At 32.8% G+C, this 27,443-nt stretch overlaps 1 protein-coding gene across 1 annotated transcript in view; it reads right to left on the bottom strand.

Moving 5' to 3' along the window:
• Positions 1–572: 572 nt before the first annotated feature.
• Positions 573–27,443, bottom strand: part of Scgalpha (sarcoglycan alpha) — a 39,897-nt gene continuing 13,026 nt past the window's right edge. Inside the window, exon 9 of the mRNA XM_076130697.1 lies at positions 573–27,131. Within this exon, the coding sequence (XP_075986812.1) occupies positions 26,708–27,131 (424 nt within the window). The 3' untranslated portion in view covers positions 573–26,707. The remainder of the gene's footprint in view (positions 27,132–27,443) is intronic.

The raw sequence follows: 27,443 nt of genomic DNA, 5'->3' as shown, positions 1-27,443 counted from the left end.
TATTTCATCAACAAGTCTATCCTGTATGACAAGATGTATGGATTTGAATGAGGCAAGGGAAGTTTGCAAGGATCGTACCAAGTAGCATTCCTTGTTTCTGCCTACCCCTATGGGAAATGGCGTGATATTACGTATGTCTATCGCGTTACGAGATACCAACTGCGGTTATAATTTTACTCGAAAAATAAATATAAATTATCAGATAACAAGATTTTTTAGACAGCGTGAAGGACTTATCTTTCAGAATAAGATTTTCTATTATATCTCTGAAAAGGGTTATCTGCGTAATCAAAGATACTGTTATTATTAAGAATAGAATTTAAGGTGGTGATGCTACTCGATACTTGAAGTTAATGTTTCTATTTGGCTAGTGCTTAAACTCACCTAAGTTCGCCGTTCTTAAACCCCTTGTAATAATTTAATCAATGATAAGATAGGTTTTAGTTCATGTGCCTAAAGGATACCAAAGTCATCAAACTTTAATGAAATTAACCAATTTATAGTCTAAGGGGGGGTCTCTTAAGTAATAGTGAAGTTTAAATAAGAGGGAAGGTTAAAGAAAACAGCAAATACATTTTTATTGATATTTTATTATAAAAACATTTATAAACATATAATCTACTCGCTACTGACTAGAGATATGTGAGTATTAAAATAGGTACTTAACATTAAAAGCGTCTAAACATACAATTATTATTATAATCTTAAAACAAAGCATTACTATTCTAAAAGCACAAATTGTAAATGAGGTACAAACATTTTAAAATTCTACTTTTTATTTAAACATCCAGATTATAATGGAGACAAGTAGATTTTAGTGACGATTAATGTGAAGGAGTGTCCTATACGAAATAGGATTCATCGAAAGATATAAGGTACAGTCACTTAATCAGATTTTATAAATTTCCTGATTGTAAATAAGATAGTTCGACACATAAATGCGTATTAATGCTGTAAACGAAGTCCCCTTTGTGCAAAGAGCAGATCGACTTCCCCTATTACTCCCTTAGGGGGTAAATAAACCTAACCCTTTTTTATTCGGGTTAATTTGTGTCTGAACAATTATAAACAAAAAGTTATACTCGTAGCGCAATAAAGGTGATTTATAGCTGTTTTAGGCCTTGATTTTTAAGTGGACTTTTGTGTGCTTTTGAAGTTATTTCATTATGTACAATGGGAGGTTTTAAGCAAGATAGATAGGAGACTTACTTAACAGATGTTTATCATATTATATAAAGTTATCTCTTTATGATGGATAGTAGTACAATGAATTCAAAAGCCAGGTATAGGTCGGCTTATTATGTAGCACAAAGCACAGTTATTTGATAGATCATGTTTAAAAACAGCTCAGTAAAAAAGTATTGAATAGAAAAGAGGATAGCAATGTTATAAGATTACTATTTTACATAGATTAATGTTTATAAAATAGTTTGTACAAAGAAGTCTTATTCTAAAGAGCTTGAAACGTTAAGTTTCAGCAGATTGACATTTAGTAGCCTACGACTAAAATGAAACGTCATTCATATCAAGATATAGGCATGATTTACCACTATCGAGTTATGATGTAAGTTGGGTAACTTATGCCCGGTTTCTGAGGTACATTTAGCGGTAGTTTCTCTATTGAATAGCGTTTGACAACCGGACATTAATGATGTAGGGGCGTATCTTTTAATGTTTTTGCCTTGTAATTAGTAATATCTTTGCTTTTGAACAGGTAAAGTTATCCTGTGAGAATGTACCAATCGGATGATATAAGCCCCCCTTGGCCTATCCCTCCTCCACCCGTAGTTTTGAGATCTTTTACTACTCTTTTAAGTGACAAAAATGATTGTATAGCAATTGAATGACGTTTCAACAACTTACTTAAATACTATTGTGTATATTATTAATTCTTAAAATACATTAATATATGTATCGTCTAATCCCTCAAGTACTGAAATTTACAGTTGAGGCTTATTATCTTACCTAATTTACACAGTGTTGAGGCTCCAAAAATACATTTATAATACTATAATATGTAGACACCGAGAATTTCAAAGAATTTATTATTCAAACTACTTGTATGCGCACACCGGAGACACAATGTAGTTTCACTCACATTTAACATTAATTACTTCATTAAGATCTAGCAGAATTATGCAAATAACGGCTTAAATGCGTTCTAGACTGTCGTGTCTGCAACTGCTGATCAGTTATCGGGTACTCCCGAATCTATGTTGAGGCGTAGTTGGTGGCTTTTACAAACATCTTACTACTTGCAAAATGTCCTGCGAAGTGTCTATTTCACATAGATAATAGGCTCCTTTACACACACACACTCTATCGCGCATGATATAACAATCACGCGTGAAAGAGCGCGCGATGAAAAGATGTGCAAGGAGAAAGGAAAGTCCGCGCGGCGCTCATCTGTCAAACCCGTGAATAAAATCGCGAGCGAAGACCGCGCGTAAGAAATAAGTCTTTCCCGTGCGTTATCCTGTACGCTCCTAAGAACGCGCAATAGAGCGTGTGTGTAAAGGCGGCCATTGACACATTAAAGTTTGATGTTTCATTTGCAGGATGTTGATTGTATACATTTCGGTGTGCGCTAGGCTTAAAGAATAACAATCACGTTTATTTGTATTAATTATAGTTACATATTTTTCATCAAATTAGTTTCCTTTCCAACGCTTTCAGTAATGTTTCTCGGTTTCTTTTTCTATCATTTACATGGTGCAACTTTTAATTTGCGCGTCTACACCATTCCATACTTATTTATTGATATATCACATGAAACTCACATAATCTATTATAATTGTACTTTAAAGTTAAATACGTGTATTTTATATCACCTAGGATTATACAAATATATTTCTTACGTGTGGGAATCGAACCTACGATTTCCGTTGCAGTAATGTGACCACTGCACCCCGTCTCATTAGTACCTACAGTATTTTTTATTATAAACATTAGTACCTTAGGTTAAATACTTATTTTAATAGATTAACTTGAATATAGTAATGTGTAAAAATTTCTGTTGATGTTGTAAATAATTTACAATAACATATTAAACCATAAAAATCATTTTAATTTAATAGAAAATTTTGCTCAAAATTATTATAATATTGAACGAAATAAATAATTTTGCTGTAAATAATAAGAAACATAATTAATAATGAAAATATTATTACGCTGAATTATAATTATTACGCCTTAATGTAATCTAAGTATTGTTTCATCACTCTTTTTCCCGAAGTTTCATTCAAATTACATTTAATCCTAACAAACTGGAGTCCAGTTATGTACAATCTATTTAAATCTTAACTCGATCTCACCTGTTCCCAATGTACAATTGTACATACTCTTATAATTTATCATATATCGTAGTCAGAAACACTAAATAAGTAAACTTTAAAGAATATAAATTAATTTAATCCTCCTCCCGGGATATTGACGGGGCTTAGTATTGAGTCATCACGCAAGTCAATTGCGGGTTAAAATCTTTGCTGGGAAATATTTTTGGGTGATAGAAATCAAATTATAATTAAAAAAAAACAAATATGATTTGAAATTTTATAAGTTGAAAAGAAATATTACTTAAGATAGACAAAAGTAAATATACAATATCAAAAAGTAATTATTCTAAAACACATATTTTTGTCACCGACAATGTTGTCGGGTTTTTAAACACTAAATTACCTAGCTTGGATGTTCAGCGCCACAAAATGTACAACTTATTGGTATAGTTGCCTATACTTTATAAATTACACTATTTATCTGTCTTGGCCGCAATATCTATTAATTATAAGTACGTACTTTTTAACAATATTTAAATCTTATTTGGAGCGATATATAAAAATAAATAACCGATATTTGTAATTAAAAAAACCTTTGTATGTGATTATAAGATTTGTCCATTCGAAAAAAAACTATAATATGTAACTAAACTGTTCCCAAAATGGGATTAGGCCTCCCCCCCATGCTGATTAAAAGCAGGTTGGGTCCACCACGGTATTTAATACTCGATTTGAGTTCACCTTCCTGATAAAGCAGGTGATAATTATTTCTAATACACACATAACTTTCATAAGTCATTGGTGTGTTGCCTAGGTATTGAACTGACCGCCCGTGTTAACGGAGTCAATGTTTATACCAACTTGGCTATATCACTGCTTACTTATAAATAAATGAATAAATTAATTAATATTTTTGGACAACTCACACAACGCCATCAGTAGCCCTACCATGAGTTGGCGTAGTTAAAAACTAGAGTAGTTAACGTGAGAACGCAACTACAACAGTGGGCTCAAATAGGGAAAGAATGAACGACAAAGCCAATCTACATTCACTGTTGTTTAATTTAACTACACGTTATTAAATATGGTAGCAATTTTGGTACCTTAACTATCCGCTAGAGGCGCTGTTCGAGTTTTACGAGAACTACAGTGTCTCCGGGAGACTGTAGTTACCAACTCATGGTAACGCTACAGATCTAAATTTTTTGGTATACGATTGTATACAAAAAATGTATGTCTATGCATATCTAGTTTACGCTGTGTATATGTTGTCCACTCATAAAAATAAATATAATAACTTAAATGTTCCCGAAGTTGGGTTATCCTTTAAGTCCACCACGCTGGCCAAGTGCGGGTTGAGGACTTTGTATTCCTACTAGAACTGTTTAAAGAACTTTCGGATACGTTTTACATTCACCGTCGCTCCCAATAAAGCAGATGATAATTATTTCTAATACACACATAACTTTGTTAAGTCATTGGTGTGTTGCCTAGGTATTGGACACCCGACCACGCATGTTAACGAGGCTAGGGTTTATACCATCGGGCTATATCACTGCTTACTTAAAAATAAATGAATAAATTAATTAATATTTTTGGACAAGTCACGCAAATCTGATTTAAAGCCAAATAATTTTGGTATACGATTATGCGAGTCATGTCCCCTCGTAAAAATAAATATAATAACTTAAATGTTCCCGAAATTGGGTTAGGCCTTAAGTCCACCACGCTGGCCAAGTGCGGGTTGGGGACTTTGTATTCCTACTAGAACTGTTTTAAAGAACTTTCGGAAACGTTACCTTTTTTTGTGCATCGTCTGGTATACTCCGTATAACGAAGCAAGTGATAATTATTTATAATACACACATAACTTGGATAAGTCATTGGTGTGTTGCCTAGGTATTGAACAACTGACCGCTCGTGATAACGGAGTCAATGTTTATACCACTTGGCCATATCATTGCTTCTTGATAAATAAATGAATAAATTAATTAATATTTTTGGACAACTTACATATCACACACAGTTGATTCCAGACCAAACAAAACTTTTGTAACACAACGTATTTTGTACAAATTATGAAACGATAGTGACTACGCGCATAGATTAGGTTTATGTCAACTAGTGACTTCGGCAGACATATTTTGGCCAATAGCGATTTCTTTCACAATCATTGTTACACTTCAACCAATTTACACGAAACTTTGATAGATTATACACTAGAACCTTTATCTGGAATTATTCTATCGCATGGTACTAATTTCATGAAAATCAGTATAATAGATATTTCCGTTGTGATTGAAATAAGATTTACGTTTTATAAATAAGTAAGTCAAATTTTAACATAAATATTAGCGGCCAAGACAAACATGTTTATACCTAAGATTATTAAATATGACTATAATTAGCCGTATATTATCCTATTTGCGTTTTAGGATCCACTGAAGGTTATTGTTTCGTATGTACACTTACATATCTAACTTAGCGATATTTAGTAACTTAATTTGTAAAAAAATAAATAAAAACGTAACATAATTTAAATCTATTTCGTATTACTTTATGTCATATTTTTAAACGTATATGTAAAAACGAATATGTAAAAACTATACTCAGTAAATTAAGTTCTTAACAAATTAATTGTAATAATTTAACTGTTATAGGTATTGTAGAGGCGCTCATAGACAAATTTGCTCACCGGTAAACGAATAGTTGTTAATAAGCTTTGATAATGAGTGGCCGTATAGTAGTCTTAGAACTGACCGACTTAGCGCTTTGGATGGCACGCTTAAAGTCGGTACCGGTTGTTGTCAATTATTATAGCAGTAATTTACGTCATAGAGCTTGAACAACTTAGATATTAGGTGGTTTGTCCTCTTATCTTGAAATCTTAAATATTTTTATTATTTCCGACCTCAAATTACAAAACGAAAGTAAAATTCTAGTGCTATTGTCTTAAATTTACTTTAAATAACTATTAGTTGTTGAATCGTTCTAGATGTTAACCTTCTTCACTTTTCTATTGATCTTACCGGGTCATAATCCTTCATATGTACAACTTATTACATAATACAGGCCTCTCGACTTCATTCACGTATTTACAACTTATAACTAATGATATCTTGTCTGTCCAATTTCATTAGAAATACTTATAGTATTTCATCTTATAACTTACATTTATTCCTTAGCTATCTTACGAACTGTATGCACAGCTAATGTTTGCAAAGAATGTAATGACACCACCTGTTTTACTAAATTTATCTTAAAATTTAAGGTTTTACGGCTAAGTTGTAAAGTTTAGATTACCACGTCAATTTTATCTCGAGATAAAAATTTGGTCTCGAATCAGAGGCAAATGGAGTCCAATTATTTTATAATGGTGTTTTAGTAGATGACAAGTTCAATTCTGACGTAGCAATCAAGTCAAAGAAGTCGGTATCGAGTCAGGATTAAGTCGGTTTGAAAGTCAAAGTCGGTTTAGTCTAGTCGTTGGCAGTAAAATAGTCAGTACGCAGAATGACGCTGCTCCCCGTCATTGGTGTGAAGATGTCTTAGTCGGTTGCTATGACTAGGGTGATGCTATTCTAGGCCGGCACCACAAGTAGCTCGGCCAATATGATTGAGTACATATTTTCTCTTAGTTTACTTATGACCTGTATGTACAGCTACCGTTCGCAAAGAATCAACATGCCATGTTTCATAGATAACGTCTGATTTCTTAAACCTATTTTAATAATAAATCTAATTATATTCTTTTATTATTTAGGTGTTTCGTATATTTCATCGCAGCCAGTTATTTGTTAGTTCGTTCCTGGACAATCACAATTGACAGATGGCTGCGTCTTAATGTGAAACCGGACTTCGATTGGAGACAAATGGAGTCCAAGACATTGTTATACGATTTGAAGTAGATAACTGGCTATTCGTATTAAGTTGGTATTGATTTAGGGTTAAGTCGGGTACAAGTCAGGGTTAAGTCGGTTACGAGTCAGGATTTAGTCGGTTTTGAAGTCAAAGTCAGTTCAGTCAGTATAATCTATTCTTGGCAGTAAAATAGTCAGTACGCAGAATGACGCTGCTCCCCGTCATTCGGTGTGAAGATGTCTTAGTTGGTTGCTATGACTAGGGTGGTGCTATTCTAGGCCGGCACCACAAGTAGCTCGGCCAATATGTTTGAGTACATATTTGCTCTTAGTTTACTTATTATCTGTATGTACAGCTACCGTTCGCAAAGAATTAACATGCCATGTTTCATAGATAACGTCTGTTTTCTTAAACCTATCTTATAGTAGATCTAAGTACATTATTTTATTATTTAAGTGGTTTGTGTATTTCATCGTGCCCAGTTATTTGTTACTTCGTTTCTGGACAATCGACAGTTGGTTGCGTCTTGATGTGAAACTGGACTTTGATTGGAGACAAAAGGAGTCCAAGATATTGTGATACGATTTTAAATAGTTGGCGATATAAACTTTGGATGTCGCACTTAACTGACTGGCAAATCTAATTAAGTAGTTTTTTTTGTCTAGAATTAAGTCGGTTACGAGTCAGGGTTAAGTCGGTTTGAAAGTCAAAGTCGTTTTAGTCGTGTCAGCGTAGTCTAGTCAACGGCAGTAAAATAGTCAGTACGCAGAATGACGCTGCTCCCCGTCATTGGTGTGAAGATGTATTAGTCGGTTGCTATGACTAGGGTGGTGCTATTCTAGGCCGGCACCACAAGTAGCTCGGCCAATATGTTTGAGTACATATTTCCTCTTAGTTTACTTATGACCTGTATGTACAGCTACCGTTTGCAAAGAATCAACATGCCATGTTTCATAGATAACGTCTGATTTCTTAAACCTATCTTAATAGTAAATCTTATTTTAATATTATTTATCAGTATTTCAGCGTACCCAGTTATTTGTTACTTCGTTTCGGGACAATCACAATTGACAGATGGCTGCGTCTTAATGTAAAACTGGACTTCGATTGGAGACAAAAGGAGTCCGAGACATTGTGATACGATTTTAAGTCGATGATGATATAATCTTTGGATGTCGTATTCAACTTACTGGCTAATCTTATTAAGTATTTTTTTTTTAGTTTAGGATAAAGTCGGTTACGAGTCAGAGTTAAGCCGGTTACGAGTCAGGATTTAGTCGGTTTTAAAGACAAAGTCAGTTTAGTCAGCATAATCTATTCTTGGCAGTAAAAAAGTCAGTACGCAGAATGACGCTGCTCCCCGTCATTCCGGGGGTATAAGATGTCTTAGTCGGTTGCTATGACTAGGGTGGTGCTATTCTAGGCCGGCACCACAAGTAGCTCGGCCAATATATTCAAGTACATATTTGCTCTTAGTTTACTTATTACCTGTATGTACAGCTACCGTTCGCAAAGAATCAACATGCCATGTTTCATAGATAACGTCTGATTTCTTAAACCTATCTTATTAGTAGATCTAGTTATATAATTTTATTATTTAGGTGTTTCGTATATTTCATCGTAGCCAGTTATTTGTTAGTTCGTTTCTAGACAATCACAACTGACAGATGGCTGCGTCTTAATGTGAAACTGGACTTCAATTGGAGACAAATGGAGTCCAAGACATTGTTATACGATTTGAAGTAGATAACTGGCTATTCGTATTAAGTTGGTATTGATTTAGGGTTAAGTCGGGTACAAGTCAGGGTTAAGTCGGTTACGAGTCAGGATTTAGTCGGTTTTGAAGTCAAAGTCAGTTTAGTCAGTATAATCTATTCTTGGCAGTAAAATGGTCAGTACGCAGAATGACGCTGCTCCCCGTCATCCGGTGTGAAGATGTCTTAGTCGGTTGCTATGACTGGGGTGGTGCTATTCTAGGCCGGCACCACATGTAGCTCGGCCAATATGTTTGAGTACATATTTGCTCTTAGCTTACTTATGACCTGTATGTACAGCTACCGTTCGCAAAGAATCAACATGCCATGTTTCATAGATAACGTCTGATTTCTTAAACTAATCTTAACATTAGATCTAATTCTATTATTTTATTATTTAAGTGGTTTGTGTATTTCATCGTGCCCAGTTATTTGTAACTTCGTTTTTGGACAATCACAACTGACAGATGGCTGCGTCTTAATGTAAAACTGGACTTTGATTGGAGACAAAAGGAGTCCAAGATATTGTGATACGATTTTAAGTAGTTGGCGATATAAACTTTGGATGTCGCACTTAACTGACTGGCAAATCTAATAAAGTAGTTTTTTTTGTCTAGAATTAAGTCGGTTACAAGTCAGGGTTAAGTCGGTTTGAAAGTCAAAGTCGGGTTTTGTCGAGTCGGTGTAGTCTAGTCAATGGCAGTAAAATGGCCAGTACGCAGAATGACGCTGCTCCCCGTCATCCGGTGTGAAGATGTATTAGTCGTTTGCTATGACTAGGGTGGTGCTATTCTAGGCCGGCACCACAAGTAGCTCGGCCAATATGTTTGAGTACATATTTTCTCTTAGTTTACTTATGATCTGTATGTACAGCTACTGTTCGCAAAGAATCAACATGCCATGTTTCATAGATGACGTCTGATTTCCTAAACTTATCTTAATATTAGGTCTAATTCTATTATTTTATTATTTTAGTGGTTTGTGTATTTCATCGTGCCCAGTTATTTGTTACTTCGTTTCTGGACAATCACAATTGATAGATGGCTGCGTCTTAATGTGGAACTGGACTTCGATTGAAGAAAAATTGAGTCCACGACATTGTGATACGATTTGAACTAGATAACTGGCTATTCGTATTAAGTTGGTATTGATTTAGGGTTAAATCGGTTACGAGTCAGGGTTAAATCGGTTACGAGTCAGGATTTAGTCGGTTTTAAAGTCAAAGTCATTTTAGTCAGTATAATCTATTCTTGGCAGTAAAAAAGTCAGTACGCAGAATGACGCTGCTCCCCGTCATTCCGGGGGTATAAGATGTCTTAGTCGGTTGCTATGACTAGGGTGGTGCTATTCTAGGCCGGCACCACAAGTAGCTCGGCCAATATGTTCAAGTACATATTTTCTCTTAGTTTACTTATTATCTGTATGTACAGCTACCGTTTGCAAAGAATCAACATGCCATGTTTCATAGATAACGTCTAATTTCTTAAACCTATCTTAATAGTAAATCTTATTTTAATATTATTTATCAGTATTTCCTTCGTACCCAGTTATTTGTTAGTTCGTTTCGGGACAATCACAATTGACAGTTGGTTGCGTCTTAATGTGAAACTGGACTTTGATTGGAGACAAAAGGAGTCCAAGATATTGTGATACGATTTTAAGTAGTTGGCGATATAAACTTTGGATGTCGCACTTAACTGACTGGCTAATCTAATTAAGTAGTTTTTTTTTGTCTAGAAACAAGTCGGTTACAAGTCAGGGTTAAGTCGGTTTGAAAGTCAAAGTCGGGTTTTGTCGAGTCGGTGTAGTCTAGCCAATGGCAGTAAAATGGCCAGTACGCAGAATGACGCTGCTCCCCGTCATCCGGTGTGAAGATGTATTAGTCGGCTGCTATGACTAGTGTGGTGCTATTCTAGGCCGGCACCACAAGTAGCTCGGCCAATATGTTTAAGTATTGCTCTTAGTTTACTTATTACCTGTATGTACAGCTACCGATTGCAAATAATCAACATGCCATGTTTCATAGATGACGTCTGTTTTCTTAAACCTATCTTAATATTAGATCTAATTCTATTATTTTATTATTTAAGTGGTTTGTGTATTTCGTCATGCCCAGTTATTTGTTACTTTGTTTCTGGACAATCACAATTGACAGATGGCTGCGTCTTAATGTGAAACTGGACTTTGATTGAAGACAAATAAAGTCCAAGACATTGTGATACGATTTTAAGAAGATGAAGATATAATTTTTAGATGTCTCATTCTTCTTTGAGTTTAGGATTAAGTCGGTTACGAGTCTGGATTAAGTCGGTTTGAAAGTAAAAGTCGTTTTAGTCGAGTCGGTGTAGTTTAGTCGTTGGCAGTAAAATAGTCAGTACGCAGAATGACGCTGCTCCCCGTCATCCGGTGTGAAGATGTATTAGTCGGTTGCTATGACTAGGGTGGTGCTATTCTAGGCCGGCACCACAAGTAGGTCGGCCAACACGTTAGCGATATAGACTGTTTTGGCCAGGTTAGAAGGCGGCTATAAGATACACCATACCGAGACGTGAAGCATTATAAATGCCGCAGTGACGAAATTAGAGACATGCCGCAGCAAGATAAATATAATCGCGCTATCAGTTGGGAAAAGCAGACGCAGAGTAAGTCATATCTTTGCTTCAGGTCAAGTCCAAATTAAGTCGGTTTTAGATAGAATTGAAGTCGGAGTCATATCCTAAGTTTTGTTTATAATTAAATCGGTGGTAAGTATGTTGTACTTTGATGTTATTTTTCAGTTAAATCGCTGTCATGTTTGAGTTCTGTTAAGTGTCTAATCGTTACTTACTTAAATTACTTACGAACTATGGAAGTAAGAAAATGTACAATTACTTCCCCTTTTTCCTTAATTATGTGTGTAATCTTTGTTCGTCATAGTCCACTTTTTTAATTACTATATCATGTAATCTTAAGCACTAATTTCAATTTTGTAAAAATATACTTCTTTGTATGCTAATTTAGGAAGTTGTCTGTAGCTATAGTTATTTAAAACTTGATAGAATCTCTTTATAATATTATATATTCATTGATATGCCAATCGAAATATATTTCTAATGACTAGATTTCCTAATCTTTATATGTTCACCGCGCATAAGCACGGAGCCACTATGTACTACTTCTCTAACATTATATAGAACGCTGGTTTCTTATGGTGCTACTTATATTAGTTTTGTTGCTGGATACATTTAAACAGGACGATACGATACAGATATTTTATTAGAAATAATTAATTTGTTTGTTTATCAATGCAAGGGGTAAAAATAACTTGCAGCTTGTTTAGAAAACCGTCGCTTTAAATTCATTCTAATACATTTGGAGACAAGGTTGTTGTAAAATTGTTGAACCCATGTAAATACGAGGTTGGTAGAAGATAATAATATACTATGAAAAAAGAGAAATAAAAAATGCGTCAGAAATGCGCCATACTGAATATAAATTATGAAAGGAAAATAACGAAGTAATATGTAATCAATATATCTTTACGTTAAGTTAATAAATCAGATTACTAGATTGTGGAGGTTCAATGGGCAGTCGCTCCATGTAAAACACTGGTATTCAGTTGGATCCGGGGAAACTGAAAGCCGACACCAACATAGTTGGAAGAAAGGCTAGGCTGATGATAATAAGATATTTACGTTAAGTGCTAGTTCTTTAAGCGTAACGTCGTATCGGTATCGTGTCGTCTAATATAAAGTGCCCAACACCTATATACTTAACCTAACGTACAAACTAAGAAAGTTTATTATGTACATTAACTTTCTTTCTCATTACCTAATTAATTTTGTTCACGTACTTTTGTTTTTAGCCTCTCACAGGCTTGAGGATATTACGTCTAATGTAGTTTAATTATTTTGTTATAAAAATATATTATTTGTGTTCAGTTTATTGTCTTAACTAACTTATTCTATTTACAAGCTAATGTTTGCAAAGATCGACGTAGTGTGTACAATCGTGGTAGCCAGGGCTGACTCATATTCTAAGCGAGGTAATCGGATAGATATACTAAGATGACAACCAGAGTATTTGAATAGTTCATATTTCAAGTCCAAAAATGGAACTTAGGTAATACAGAATTTCGGCGCGTTTATTCACATTTATTTGACCGTTTTTTTTTTCATTGAATACTAAAGTATTAGCAAGTTACATGGTTTTATTTAAATGTTAGAAGAAAATTGATACTTTAGAACCAAAATAATAATTATTTTCATTACTGATAAATTCGGTGGCCACCTTTGTTTGTCACCTGTAGATGAGGGTTTGAAGGTGCTTAAGTTGTTTAATATTCACGTTTTATTTTTGCATGAGACCAATGTCAATGTACCATGGCCTAATAGACAGGTAGCAAAAGTTATTAAATTAAGACTCATTCTCGGAAAAGTTATTGTGTACAAGTCCCAGTATTAGTGTCTGTCACGATGTCATGGGCCCTCCACCTTCCCTCCACGCCCATCGGAGGGCACGTGCCATCGTGACAAATACTTACAAACTAAAATATAAATTCAAATACATAAGAAGACCAGACTTCCAACTATAATCAACGAAAACGAATATTCGGAAAGGGTTATAAACCAACATCTTCAAATATTTGACGAAATATAGTTTTCACGAGCAATACTGGGCCCTCATTATTGTAAAGACAACAGGCGAGAAACTAATATTAAAACACTGGTTTTGGGTTTTCAATAAATAGAGCAGTAATTTTTTGGCGTTTGTTTGATTAAAAAGCCATGATGGAGAATTATTTACTGTGACGTCTATTCTCCAAAAATGTATTAAGATGGTAAAATACTTTTATGTTTCTTGTTTAATTTCGATTTGGTTTTCTTTACCTTAGTATCTCTATTCCGATATACATCATTATATATTACTTATAAGTGTATTTAGTTATAGTCGCTTCCGATTTATTATCTTCAATAAGGTTACGCTGCTATTAAGTTACTGAGAGCTGTTATTAGATTCAGTTCTTAATATTTTTGTTGGTTTACCAAGTGGCGTTGTTTGTTCTCTGACAACTCCTATGGTTTCCCATGGTTTCCCATGGTTTCCCATCGTTTCCCATCGTTTCCCATAGGAGTTGTGATAATTTGTATGTACGTTTGTTTATCCCTTTACTGGAGTTAGTTTATAGAGAACGATTGCTTGTGAGTCTTTTTACATCAGACTTTTATGTTAGTTCCTTCCATAGTATGTGTTATAGGAGCGCGCTAGTCAGTTGTTCTCAGTGATTTACCTGGAGAAGGTGAAGCAATATTTGACACGGTTATACCATAGATGGGAGAAAAGTTGGAATTTGAACTGCGCTTAAGCTTTAGATGCTAAAAGTCATCCTGGTTATAATTGTTATTTCCAATGATGGTATGACGGAATTATATTAGAATTTAATTTCACGTGTCAGAGATGTTGTCGAGACGATGTCGTGTTGGTATCGTGTCGTCTGATGTAAAAACACCCAACTACTTAAATTTACATTATATTCTAACTTCCTTGTACAACATGTAACATAAACATAAATACATTCCTAAATATTATAACAAAATCAGAAAAATCTAACGTTTAAAACCTTTTAGGTTTGTTGTTCTTTTAGTGACAACGAAAAACAAAATTATTTGAAAAGTATCATAAAATATTGTAAATATCATAAATATGTAAATATCGTAAAAATCAAATAACTGTGAACGTAATTTCTGTAAATAATTAAAATAAGATGTTAAAGGAAATAATTTGTTTCTGCTACATGTTATCAAGAAAGTCTTAAACTATCCTTAATTATACTTATAACTAATTTAGTAAATCAAGTATCTTAAATCTAGTGTTTTCGTATAAAAATATAATATCTCCGTTATTTTATTGTATTTGTCGCTTACCCATCTTATAATCTGTATGTACAGCTACTGTTTGTAAAGAGAAAGGTGACTTAGGTTTTCCTATCAACTAGAACCTACCTACTTAAATACTAATACTAAGTTAGTCGGAAAAGATATAAATTGTTTTATATTTCCTTTTTGTGCTCAGCAAAATTCCGTTCAAATTAGATTATGTTATTTGTTTGTTTTATACATAATTTATGAAAAAGTTTTTAATTAAAAAGCGTGTCTCGTCATCAAACCTCAAAGTTTGACGGAATGATATAATTTGCAACAACATTGTATTTTTTTGAAATATGAACAAAGGAAAAAAGCGTTTCATTTATTTATGTTTCAATTAAATTAAATTAAATATGAATAAAAATATAATTATTATGGTTATTTCCTCCAAAGAAGTGTTAAAAGTATGTTTTCTTCTAGTTGTTTAATCGAATCAAATCGATTTTTTGTGTAAAATTAACATCTTTTCCGACTAACCCAGTGCATGCTTTGGCATGTGCAAGCACTTTCCGAAACTCAAACTAAAACATTTGACTGTCGTGGGGAAACTAGTGTCATATGATTTTATATATGTAAATTGACTAGTTATGGCTGAAGAAATGCTTGTTAGTAGCGTATGTAATAAAGCAGTATTAGCATCGTGTTAGTATATTGCTTTACCGAAAATAGTCTTCAGTTAACAGCCTGGAGTTTCGTAATCTGCTCGGTATAATGGCAATATGATTGCACTACATAACATGGGACTAACATTATCAACGGCAAAACGTGGATGTATTTCATTCACCTCTGCCTAAAGGTTCGGGTATAAAAGGCATAATATTATTGTATATTAGTCTTTAGTTCTACTTTCCGCCAAGTGCCTACACATGCCACTACATGCGTTATACTTATATTAAATTAGACATTAAACCGCCAAAGAAAATACTTGATTAAGTACAGGACTGATCAGCTGTCGGTTTTGTTTCAGTTTTAATTTGGCGATTACCTATGATATCTAATTGAGATTTTTTACATTAAACTAATACGAGCATCTGAATTAAACTGTATTTGATGGTCATAGTTTTCAAGAACATGCTGTACTTTTGTTGGTGCCTGAGTTTTATATTAAAGTTAATTGTTCAAACTGTAAATTTGTTTTATATATGTATGGAAGTTGTTACGATATTTAGGGCACAGATAATGATTTTTGTGATTGCCGCTATCTATCACAAATATACATACAGTGTTTTAGTGAAACAGTTAATTTGATGTATGTCGGTGCCGTGTCGTCTAATATAAAAATACCCAATCACTTAAACTACGTTTAGTACACGAAACACCTTTCCGATTGTGGATATCGATCCGTTTTATATAAAAAATATATATCTCTGATCTACATTTTTTTGTGTTTTTTACCTTAAAATACCTTATAAACGTTATTTACAGCTACTGTTTGTAATGAAATAGAAGTGCCGGTTTGTTTACTTATCCTACTTATTCTAATACACGACAAATAGCTATTGTCAGAGAAGAAATGCAAATCTTTTAAAAATTCAAAATAATTTAATTTGACGATAACTGTAACAAAATTAAGCAATTAAACTTTACAAGTCAAACTAATTCATGATAAAAACCAGTATAATGTTTAACTAAGATAATAAACTAACCTTAAATAGACAACATTCAAAATTTGGCTAGCCTTTCTGTGTTACCAAGATATTCGCGGATCTTTTGAAAAATGACCATTCCTATAGTTGTTATAGAGACCATTAAACAATTAAAGAAGCTTCGTACACTGTTTAACTACTTTTGGTTGTCGTTTAAGGTTTTTGGTTATTTATGCCACTTTCTCGTGCAATTGGTAAATTACAGTTACAATATTTATTCTGCATTCATGTCTTTTCAAATTAAATAAGTAAATTAAATACTAATAAGAATATAAATATCTCCGATTAGCATTTCTTTTCTGACCAACCTTATTATATATAAATTATAAGAAAAAAATAGAGGATTTTTGAAAAAGTTTTTTATAGCAAATTATTGGTGTTTAAAATTTCAACGTTTATCCTATAGTTAAGTTGTCTGGGAGTAGTCGTTGGACTTAGATAAACAGTTTATTAGTTATTTTAAAATGCATTGTCACATAGTTATTACATTTATGCCGATATTTAATGTAACTCAGAACATATTTTAAGTCTTAATGATCTTTTATTACCTGATTAGCTTTTAAAATAATCCTCTATTTTATCAGTATCCTTACAAATTAATAGTGTTTTACATCAGATTTAAACGTCACCAGAGATGAACTTTTGAAAACGGTTATAAGCTTGGTTATAGAACCTTCGTTAATGTTGGTATGTCTAAACTATCTGTTTTGTTTAAAATGTAGTTTATCAATATGATTGTTGTAGAGGCAATCTAATGGTATGTCGCCTAATGAGTACAAGATTATCAGTGTGTTTAAGTCGTCTCGGCGTCGTGTCGTCTGATGTAAAAACACTTAACTATTCTAATATATTATTATGCGCATAGAAGCATTTTTCCTTAACTATTTCATTGTTCTTTTCATTGAGATATTTTTCATATGAATATGAATTATTCCACTTCATGTACGTCATTTTATTCCATACATAGAAGTAGGTATTTTTTTACAAAAATATTTTGAGCCTGTTTTACGCCTTATGGATAAATAACAAATAAATATATGAGAAAGGTTAAATGACAGTACTGTCAAATGACCTTCTGATAAGTTTTTCGACACTTATCCACGAGTCGTGAAACCGGCCTCTAGTCTACATTTTTTTGTATTTTCTTTCCTTAGCTAACTTACGAACTGTATGTACAATCTACTGTTTGCAAAGAATTTTAACTTGCCCGTTTTGTTTAAATCTAACTTAACCTACTTATTATTAAATTGGTTGAAAAAGATGTGCCAAGATTTTTTTAATAATGGTTCTTTTTCGCCCGTGACTGTCCTATTGCTGAGCGAGGTCAGGTCCTCCCAATTGGAGGGAGGGGTTAGGTTAGAATTCATTCCACCACGCTGGTCAAGTGCATATTAGGGACTTTACATGTCATGCCCTCAAGAATTTGTGAAACATGTTGTGTGGTGGATTCATGATTTTGGTTTGAAAGGATGCTTTATATATGTTTGGTAAGACCTGTATATTAAAAATCGTGTTAGTGATGAACTCAGTTGTATTGTTATAACCTCCATATCGATTTTCCTATGGATTTGGTAGTGGGCAAGCAAAACGAAATTTGTTTGTTATCGTGTTCAATCACTTTTATATTGTTTTTAAAATTAATTAGATATTATTTTTTTGCATGATTTTGGTGAAATATTAATAATGTATTATTTATCAGAATTTTGTTTGAGTACCTATATGTTTAGCACGTCTTTTTCGACTAACCGCGTTTACAACTAGAGATCATTGAGAAAACCCGGAGAAAGCTGATGATATTAAAACGGTGACTGACCACATAGAACAAAATAATCCACGATTGAGAGTTGAGTTGATGTTGAATCTATGGAATAAGCACAGCTTTTCACAGTTTTTCTTAGCTTGAAACGCAACAGTTACACAAGATGTTATTATAGGTGGACATGTGGATTCGTATAGTATCATGCTTAGATAGGCTGTTTCTTTAATTAGGTACAGCTTGATTACAAAATATAAGATGTTCTTCATTTCCTTGAGGTCAATCGCGTTTTTATAAAGACTCATTTACTCCGGATTTTCTCGACGAGCTAATAATTATACTAAAGTGAGTGTCTATACATAGAGAACGATCGCCTGAAATCTGTTTTTATTACCATGTCATAGATAAAGTATACTAGTGTATTTGAGTCAGGAGGACTTAAGTGTGATCGGCAGGCAAAGTGCTATTTGTTGATGGAATATTCTCAATAGTAGCCCAGAGTTCGGTAGCCACTAATGAGCTTCCAAATCTTTCGTGTCGTCTCATGTAAAAACACTCATTCACAACATCGTCATTCCTCAAATCTTATACTAACTTAGAAACATTTTTTTTATATTTCCCTTTTTTTTACAAAAATATTTATTTTTCTTCTTAAACCTATAATGTGGTATTACTGTCAATTCAATCGTCTTTATTTGAATTATATTCTTTCTTAGCTAACTTATTATCTGTATGTACAACTACTCATCGTAACTAGCATTAGTCATCCATGTGTCGGTAAAATTTAATTTTCATATACCTAATACCTACCTACCTTATACTATGCACGACTTTTCGGAAAAGATATACAAGACTTTCCAAATCATTTAACTGACATTTAAATAAATGGTTATATGTCAAATTATACAACAAATGTATGAAAATAAACTGAAATTCAGGTTTTTTTTAGGCTTGTAATAGAACACAAAGAGAATATTAAGTTGGCTCTAGAAAACTCAAGATGGTTATAGATGAGTTAAACCCCTTTGAGTGTTTAGTAGTAATATTTCAATGTTGTAATTCTTAAATTGAGCCTTGATGTTTTAATATAACTTAAGAAATAGTTTAGGGTTTAATATTTCAAAATATTAATAACAGTAAATAAATACACCAATAAATTAATATATCCTTAAAAAATTAAAAATCATTTCAATTTTACGTGAGAACAAAGTTAGTATATCTTTACCGAAGAGACAATACGCGGTGAATTGTTCAAGTGGTGAATTTAATTGTTCTTGTTTAAATGTTTTTTTGTTATTTTTATTTTGAAGCCAGCAATCGATCCAAATTCCATATTGTTGTTTATTTTATTATTAGAAACTGCCTGTTTTCGTTGAAAACGTTTTTCAAAAATGAACGACTGGTTCAATTTACTTGCAACTGGAAATCTTTATGAATTGTTATTGATCTGTTATGGTTTAGAAATAGCCTAAAGACCCACTTGAAATATTCACCCTGTTTAATTGAGTGTTTTTAATTTAGATTAAAGTGCCGACCGTATTATTTCTTCATTATTCTATGCAATTAATGTTTTGTTGTGTGTGTTTTTTATTTAATTATTTAATCAAACAATTGATATTGTTTCAAAATTGTTCATGATTCTTCCAAATTGAAAATTTTCATGGTTAATGACTGTCATAACATTTCAAACTATTGCAACATTTATTAATGAATAATTTAATGACTGATTCCAAGGTTTAATTGGTTAGTTTAGAAATAATGTGATTTCTTTAGTTTATCTCGAAGTCCAATAAGTAACAAATATGACGATTAAAAATAAAAATCGTTTTGATATTTTGGTAGAGTTAGTGTCGTATCGGCATCGTGTCGTCTAATATAAAAACACTCAACTACTTACATTTAATTTATATACAACTACGTTTTTGTTATTTAGTGCAAATATCCATCATCTTTTTTACTTAATATCTAAGTACTCAGTATTTATCTTATGAGGGGCCAGTGTTTGCTTGTTCTTTTATAAAAATATATTCTCTTTTACACTAATTCTTTATGTCGTTTTCCCTTATTTAACTTACACGCTGTATGTGCAACTACCGTTTGCATAGATTTTGACAGAACTTCGTTTCTTATTACTAATTATAGCTATTTAGACCTTTATTAAAGTTAGTCGGAAAAGTTTTACCTTTTTAAAACTGTTACAATTTGTTTTATATCAAATGATTGAATGTTTGGATGTAAGTCAAAACTAAGTGTAGGTACTTCATGTTTAAAAAAATGTTTATTCTGATTCTGACCAAGACCAGATTTTGATATTATTTCGATTTTTTTAAGATTTGTTTCTTGTTGATTGTATATTTCAAAATATGGGAATTATTAAAACTTTCATTTCCTTCTGTACCTGCGATTTGACGGCAAAAATACTACTACGAAATTAGGCATTCCCAAACGTCTTTGTGAATCTTTCAATATTTTCATTGCTATTGTCCGAAACCGGGGAATGAGTATCAACCCGGCAAAATTGAATGATTATTTTATAATAGTGAAACAAATCTAAAATACTCATTTTTATTTCAATGAGGTTTAAAACTTTTAATTTAAAATACTGTTATTGTTATTTTGAAATTTGAACGATAGACTCAAAGCTAAAGTCATTATGAAAGTATTTCTTTTCCGACTAACTCTGGACCTTATTATTAAGTCACTGCCTTATTTCAGAACTCGGTTATATTATACTCGCGGCTTAGTAACATTCTCAAAGTGAATATTGAGACAGCCTTAGATCTTTCAGGAAACATAGTTTAATTTCTGTAAGTATTTTAACATTAGCCTAAACGTATCAACGACTACTGACCATCAACCGCATGTTCGAAAGGGGCATATTATGACCGATGTTCTTGGTAAAGGGACTTTAATTAGGAAAGTTGTGGTTGGAAAGTTCATTAGTTCACGGTCTTATTTTATGTAGTGTGTGGGCTTCCCTAAGTCGTGTCGTCGCCGTGTCGGCTTATGTAAAAATACCTGACTGCTTATATCCTATAGAAGCTCCAACCATTGAAGTCGTTATTATATTAGGTATTTAAATATAATTTGTCTCATTTCCAGTTCTTTGAAAGACTCGTTTTCTTATACTATCTTAGAATTGTATGTACAAACTACAGTTTGTTAAGAATATATTTTTTGGTATCAGATGGGCATGGTTTTCCCTAACCTAGTTAAATCTAAATTATTATTTTATTGTAAAGCTTGTTAAAAAAGTGATACAATGCTGATGATGTACTGGATATTGATATTAAAATTTTGTTATTTAAATTGCTTTTTTGGCTCAGTATACTGTTTGAAAATTGTCCAAATATTTCTAAATTATACGGGTCAGAAGATTTTTTATTTATTTGTTTGGTATATTTACTAAAAACTCTAGCAATGCATCTTTTCTCTCAAATGATATTGTTTAATGAACATTGATAGATGAATTGTTTACGTTAGTTTCTTATAACCGAATCTTGGATGCATTGACTGTTATGATCTGTGTATATCTTTCTAGGGCGTCCCCTCTTGGAGTTTTGTATTCTTCGACTAAGCAAATTTCAATATGTCATTAGTAGCACTTTCCTAACTAGCGTTACAGCTCTGTTGGGTCGTGATAGAGGAGGACGGCAAATACCGACACTCCTTTCTTACGCGACCTGTCAGACAAGCCTACAATTAATTTAACTGAGAATTTTTACATCAGACTATAACAAACATCTTTATCTGCTTAGACAATGACTTTGGTTTGTTGTTTTGGCTGCCGTGCGAGAGGTCTCGGGTTCGAATCCTGAGTCGGGCCAAAAAGTCTTTTTTGAGATTTTCTGTTAAGAATTTCTTAGAGATTGCCCGGAGTTGGGAAGTTGAGGTCGAAGGCCTCCGTACCTCGGAGAGCACGTAAAATCCGTCGGTCCTGCGCCTGACCTCTCACTGTCGTGTCGGTTATCCGTCCCACCAGACTATGGGAATGATGGAATAGAGAGTGTACCTGTGTATTGTGCACACACTTGGACACTATAAACAAAGTCCTGCACAGATGGCCAGTTTCAATGAAACTGGTCGCCGTAGTCGTATATCGGCTAGGAGGACATTATTATTAAATTCCACTATTTAATTTTCATCTTAAAATGTTGCGCCAATAGAATTTTTAACGAAGTAAATATATATCTCAAATATTTATGCTTGTAAATATTAGTCACTAGATTGGCTTGGCCCTCGGTTCTTAAAATGGAGAGATTGTTGTACCGTCAATAAGATATTTCGTTGTGACATTAGGGGCAAATATCTTGATCGTGTCGTGACCGTGTCGTCTGATGTAAAAACACTCAATCCCTTAACTTCTACAAAAGTTGCGCCTCCTTCAATTACTTCTTTTCTCAACATTCTGGTTCAAAGATGTTTCAGTTTTTCATTCCTTATACCTATGAGTTTGATAACTATCGATTTATAAAAATATATTCTTATTTTAATATTTCTTTCGTTTGGATACTCATCTCGGCTTATCAATTAGTTATTTGTATAAAAATATATCTCTTTTTATAATATTTTTAGCTTCTTTTTATATACAATCGTTTAGTGACTTAGCTACTTAAAAACTGTATTTACAGCTACTGTTTGCAAAGAATGTTTTATGTCGTCTTGAGATCCTTATAATTAATTATTTGTTAACCTAGTTAAAATTAGACGATTAGTTAGAAAGAAAGTACTTGGAATTTGCTAATTTCTTATTATATCAAACGATTATCATATTTTTTATGTTATCGATTTCTGTGGTTTGTTATTGCATGAAATAGTATTGAATAGTTTTGTGAATTTGATAATTTTCATCGCGTAAATTGTGTTACTTTTTATTATTTATTTGGTTGGATTTGTTTTTTAAGACCAAAGGCAATGCTGTCGTGTTTATTTTTTCTTCTATTATCTTGCAAGGTACATTGTTGTTTATTTGATGTTTAAACTACGTCATCATATATTATTTTAACAACGCACTCACTTTCCAACTAACCTTGACTATGCTAATACTTATAATAATTAAGTAGTATTATTCACTAGTGAGCATTTTCACATCAAACTAAACGTTTCTGTTGGTATGTTGATAATAACAGGTGTAATGTTATAATTTTAAGTCAAATATTAGTTATATTGTGATATATTTTTCGAGTAAGAACTGTTTAGTTAAATGTCGTAACTACCAATGTCGCGTTGGTATTATTTTCAAATGAAAGATGTTATTTTCATGTCGTTATGTGGTCACTGGTCGTGTCGTTTCATGTAAAAACGCTCACTAAAACTTAATGATAATATTTTTGTGAAACTCGCTCAAGCTGCACACTTATTCGGGTAGGAAACTAACAGGAAATTGGAAAAGTATTCAAAATATAGGACTTCTTAAAGTAATATTACAGTTTAATAACTGCGCGAACGCATCCGGGATGTCCAGATATTAATCGTGTAAAGTTCCTGCCGTTTCGTTGAGGACCATAAGCCGATGTAATGTTGTTTGAAATTGGCTATTTTACATTTTCAGATGTAAAAATAAACATATTGTAAACCCGGATAGGTGTGTGAAACTTCGTAAACAAGATGTTATCGTTATCGCAGTAGTAAAGCGAGTTTCATTTTTATTTTTGTATTTTTTTTGTATTTTCTATTTTTGTAACTTTTTTAGCTTTTATTTTTTGTAGTTTTTTTGTGTTTTTTTATTTTTATAGCTTTTTTGGGGTTTTGTTTTTTATAATTTTTTTTGGTTTTAATTTTTATCTTTTTTTTGGGTTTTTATGTTTTATATTTTTTTTTCGTTTTTGTTTTTGTAATTTTTTTGGCAATTTTATTTTTTGTATTTTTTTCATTTTTTTTTATTAAGTATATTAAATCTTAATTTAAATTTCTTACATCCTAAGGAAGTTTATAATGTACAAAGAACTTCCTGGTCCTTAACTAATGTATCTGCCCTTTTCTTAATCGTCTTCTTTCATATACATACTTAATATTATCTTATTCTAATCGTGTTAAACACGTTATTTACGAACGGTTAGTTTTCCGCCAGATCGAAAATTTACACCTTAAAACTTAAAAGCCTGTTTGACAAGCGATAGCTCAAATTATTCTAAATCCCGCGTGATTTCTAAGGTTAAAAAGTATCCTATGTTTTCATCCAGGTCATATCTGTATTCCTTATTTCATTAAAGTCGTTTTATTTCATTTGTTTAAATCCCGATCGAAACCTATATGCTCATAATCACAAAACCGTGAAAGTTATTTTTGCTTAAAGATGGTTTCAGACTCTCACGTCAAAGGTGGTGGAATGAGAGTCGTACTAAAATATGACTAGTTATTTTTGTCTTTAATAAGTTAAGTTGTAATAGCTGTTTTTTAATTAGTGCGTAATGGGGCAACTGTAATAATATTAAGTTCTTTATTTAAGATAGAGAAGAGATAGATACTCTTTCACGCATAACACACCTCTTGCGGTCCTAAGGTTATTTTATTTATAGGCCAATGTTCTCAAGTGGTTGTCATATTGCAAATGTCGTAGACATTACAGTCGATTTATGGTGTGTTCAAAGTATGAGAGTGGGAGTTCAAATGGGCACCCATCGAAGTCTATACCTCGGCATCGATGTTTAACTTAGCTGATCGTATTGCAAAATACCCTTCACTCTGTTCTGATGGATGGTTAAATCAGAAATAATTTGCCAAATCGATTGTAAAACAGGCCCGTATACTTAAATACTAATCTTAATGTTATTTCACACACTAGTACCTTTTAGTATATTGAGCCCAATCTGCGGGACGGCGTATTTACAATCTTGACATCCTAATTACCTTACCCTAATGCGGTTAAAAATTAATTTGAAATCTCCCTGAAATTGGCCGAATATTTGAAAAAGAAATGTTACTTTTGAAAATAAATAAAATTCAGTATTTCCATCTTCAGTAAACGGAGTTGAATACCATTTGCCTAAATTATTATTACGGTACAAACTCACTTGTTTGTAGTGCAATAAAACATTAGGCCGATAAACCTCTCCGCGCTCTAACAGCAAACTTTTGACGTCATACCGAATTAAAAACTATAATTTAATTATTCAAATAGTGATACTGTAAATTTTGATTGTTTTTTTATAGAAAAGTAATTTAAAACTTAATATAATTATAATACAATAAATCCGCATTTTTATATTATACTTTATACTGTGCGTAGTATAATATCTTATTCTAGAATTTAAACATATTCAAACTCACCTGAAACACAAAAAACATATAAAAATATGCGTAATAAAATATACCAAAATTGCCGTAAATAAATGAAATAAATATACCTTACCCATGAAACAAAACTGTAATAAAAGAGCACAGAAAATCAGTAATAAACTTACTTACCTGCCAAAGAATACAATAATTTTAAAATATACGTAAAAACACAGTAGAAAGGAGTGATTTCCTACTAACATCGAATCAGTATTAAGTCCCCTATCGAAGAATTGTCGAGTTACTATCGAGTGGTTATCGAGAGACGCTTTAAAGATGGTACATCAGCGCCTCCGGGGTGTTTAGTAGGAACTAATTTTGACGGTTAATTTTAAACGTCAAATACTCGATACGAAAGCGGTGTAGGAAATTACTGAACATATAGAAAAAATGTATAATAGAATACGGGAATTAACGCGAACACGCATTTTACCTTAAAATGCCTAACGTTTCGGCGCAGGTTGCACTCGCCGTGGTCCCAGGCAGACTGGAGCAGCGATGACAGGACTTCGTGTATATGAGGCGGACGAATGTCCATCCACCCTCATATTTTGATTTTTCCAACCGCCACCACACACTATACTAACCGTGTCTTATTATTATTATATGTATTCTATTATACATTAAACATGCAACGCGAGAGTTTAAAAGTAAGTATAGAAAAAATATATGACGATAATGAAAATATATACTTATATTTGAGGTGACTGTACTTTGTTATTTTATACTCCGAGGTTCAAAGCTGAATGAGAATGGAATATTAATCTTGTGCTTTTCTCAATAAGTGTTATTTATGAATATTAAAGCAATAGTCTTTTTGGAGAGGTTCGTCATATGACTAGAGTTGGTGTAATATCAAACCTTGATCATGAAACTTTAAGCTGTTTTTTTTGCTGTTATTATGATGCTTTTTAGCTGTTTTGTGGCTACATAGTAACCTATGTATTTTGTTAATGTTTTCTCACACATTACTATATTCAAGTTATACCTTATAAATATTAATACTAGCTTAAGACGACATTATTATTTAACCACGGTACATATTCACCTCCACCTCGCGCATTTAGCGTTCGAGGGTAAAATGGAACTCAAAAATCTTAAATTTAACCAAACTTTTTCCTAACATTACGAAGTTCTACTTCCTTAAAGATAATATCGTGTTTTCTTAAAAGGTATTTTTTTACTTGGTTTAACAAAACCATGTTTTGACGGGAGGTTCACCGTCAAGAGCCTCCTGTCATATAGAGCCTGCAATCCCGAACTTAGCAAGGTCAGGGACCTCAATATCATCTAAATCCGCTTTAATCGGGACATAAGCGGTTTGATCCGGTTTCATCGAGATATAACCGCTTTGATCTGGTTTTATTGGAACGTAATCTTCAGTACCGTCGTTTATGTCGATTATTGGATCTTTTAAAGGGAGATTGTCGAATTCGCTGGATATTTTAGCTTCATTTAAGAGTTTAAGGGACTCTTCAAGTAAGTGTGTTCGATGTTCAGGGGTATGACCGCTGGTGGAAGGTGTTTTGTCGACAGACTTGCGATTGTGAAGGGAATTCGTGGCGGATCCCATGTATGGAGGTGGTTGTGGTCTGTTGTAGTTGCTTGCGATGTTCGTGCTCGACTTCGGACTGTAGGGCCGGAACAGACTGTTGTTTGGACTGGAAATTAAGATAAAGTTTGTTAAAATAGTTGTCATGATATAAGTATGTGTGTTAATGAAAGGATTTTTTGTTTAAAATTTTGAGTTACAAGATTTAGTAGTTACAGATTGGTGGTCGTATAACGAAAAGATGTTATCTTCGGATAAAATTTAAAAAAATCCGTTATAAAATGTGAGATTTTTCTTAAACAAACTCAACATTACGCTGGCATTACCCTGTTATAAAAGAACTGATAGGAAAACTATTATTATTTTTTTTTTTCATAAGTAATGTTCACAATACTAAGTGACCTTTTAACATTGACAACGG

This window comes from Anticarsia gemmatalis, chromosome 24 (genome assembly GCF_050436995.1).
Source record: "Anticarsia gemmatalis isolate Benzon Research Colony breed Stoneville strain chromosome 24, ilAntGemm2 primary, whole genome shotgun sequence".
NCBI classification, from domain to species: Eukaryota; Metazoa; Arthropoda; class Insecta; order Lepidoptera; family Erebidae; genus Anticarsia; species Anticarsia gemmatalis.
The sequence above is the reverse complement of the archived record's forward strand: the minus strand, read 5'-3'. Positions and strand labels throughout refer to the sequence as shown.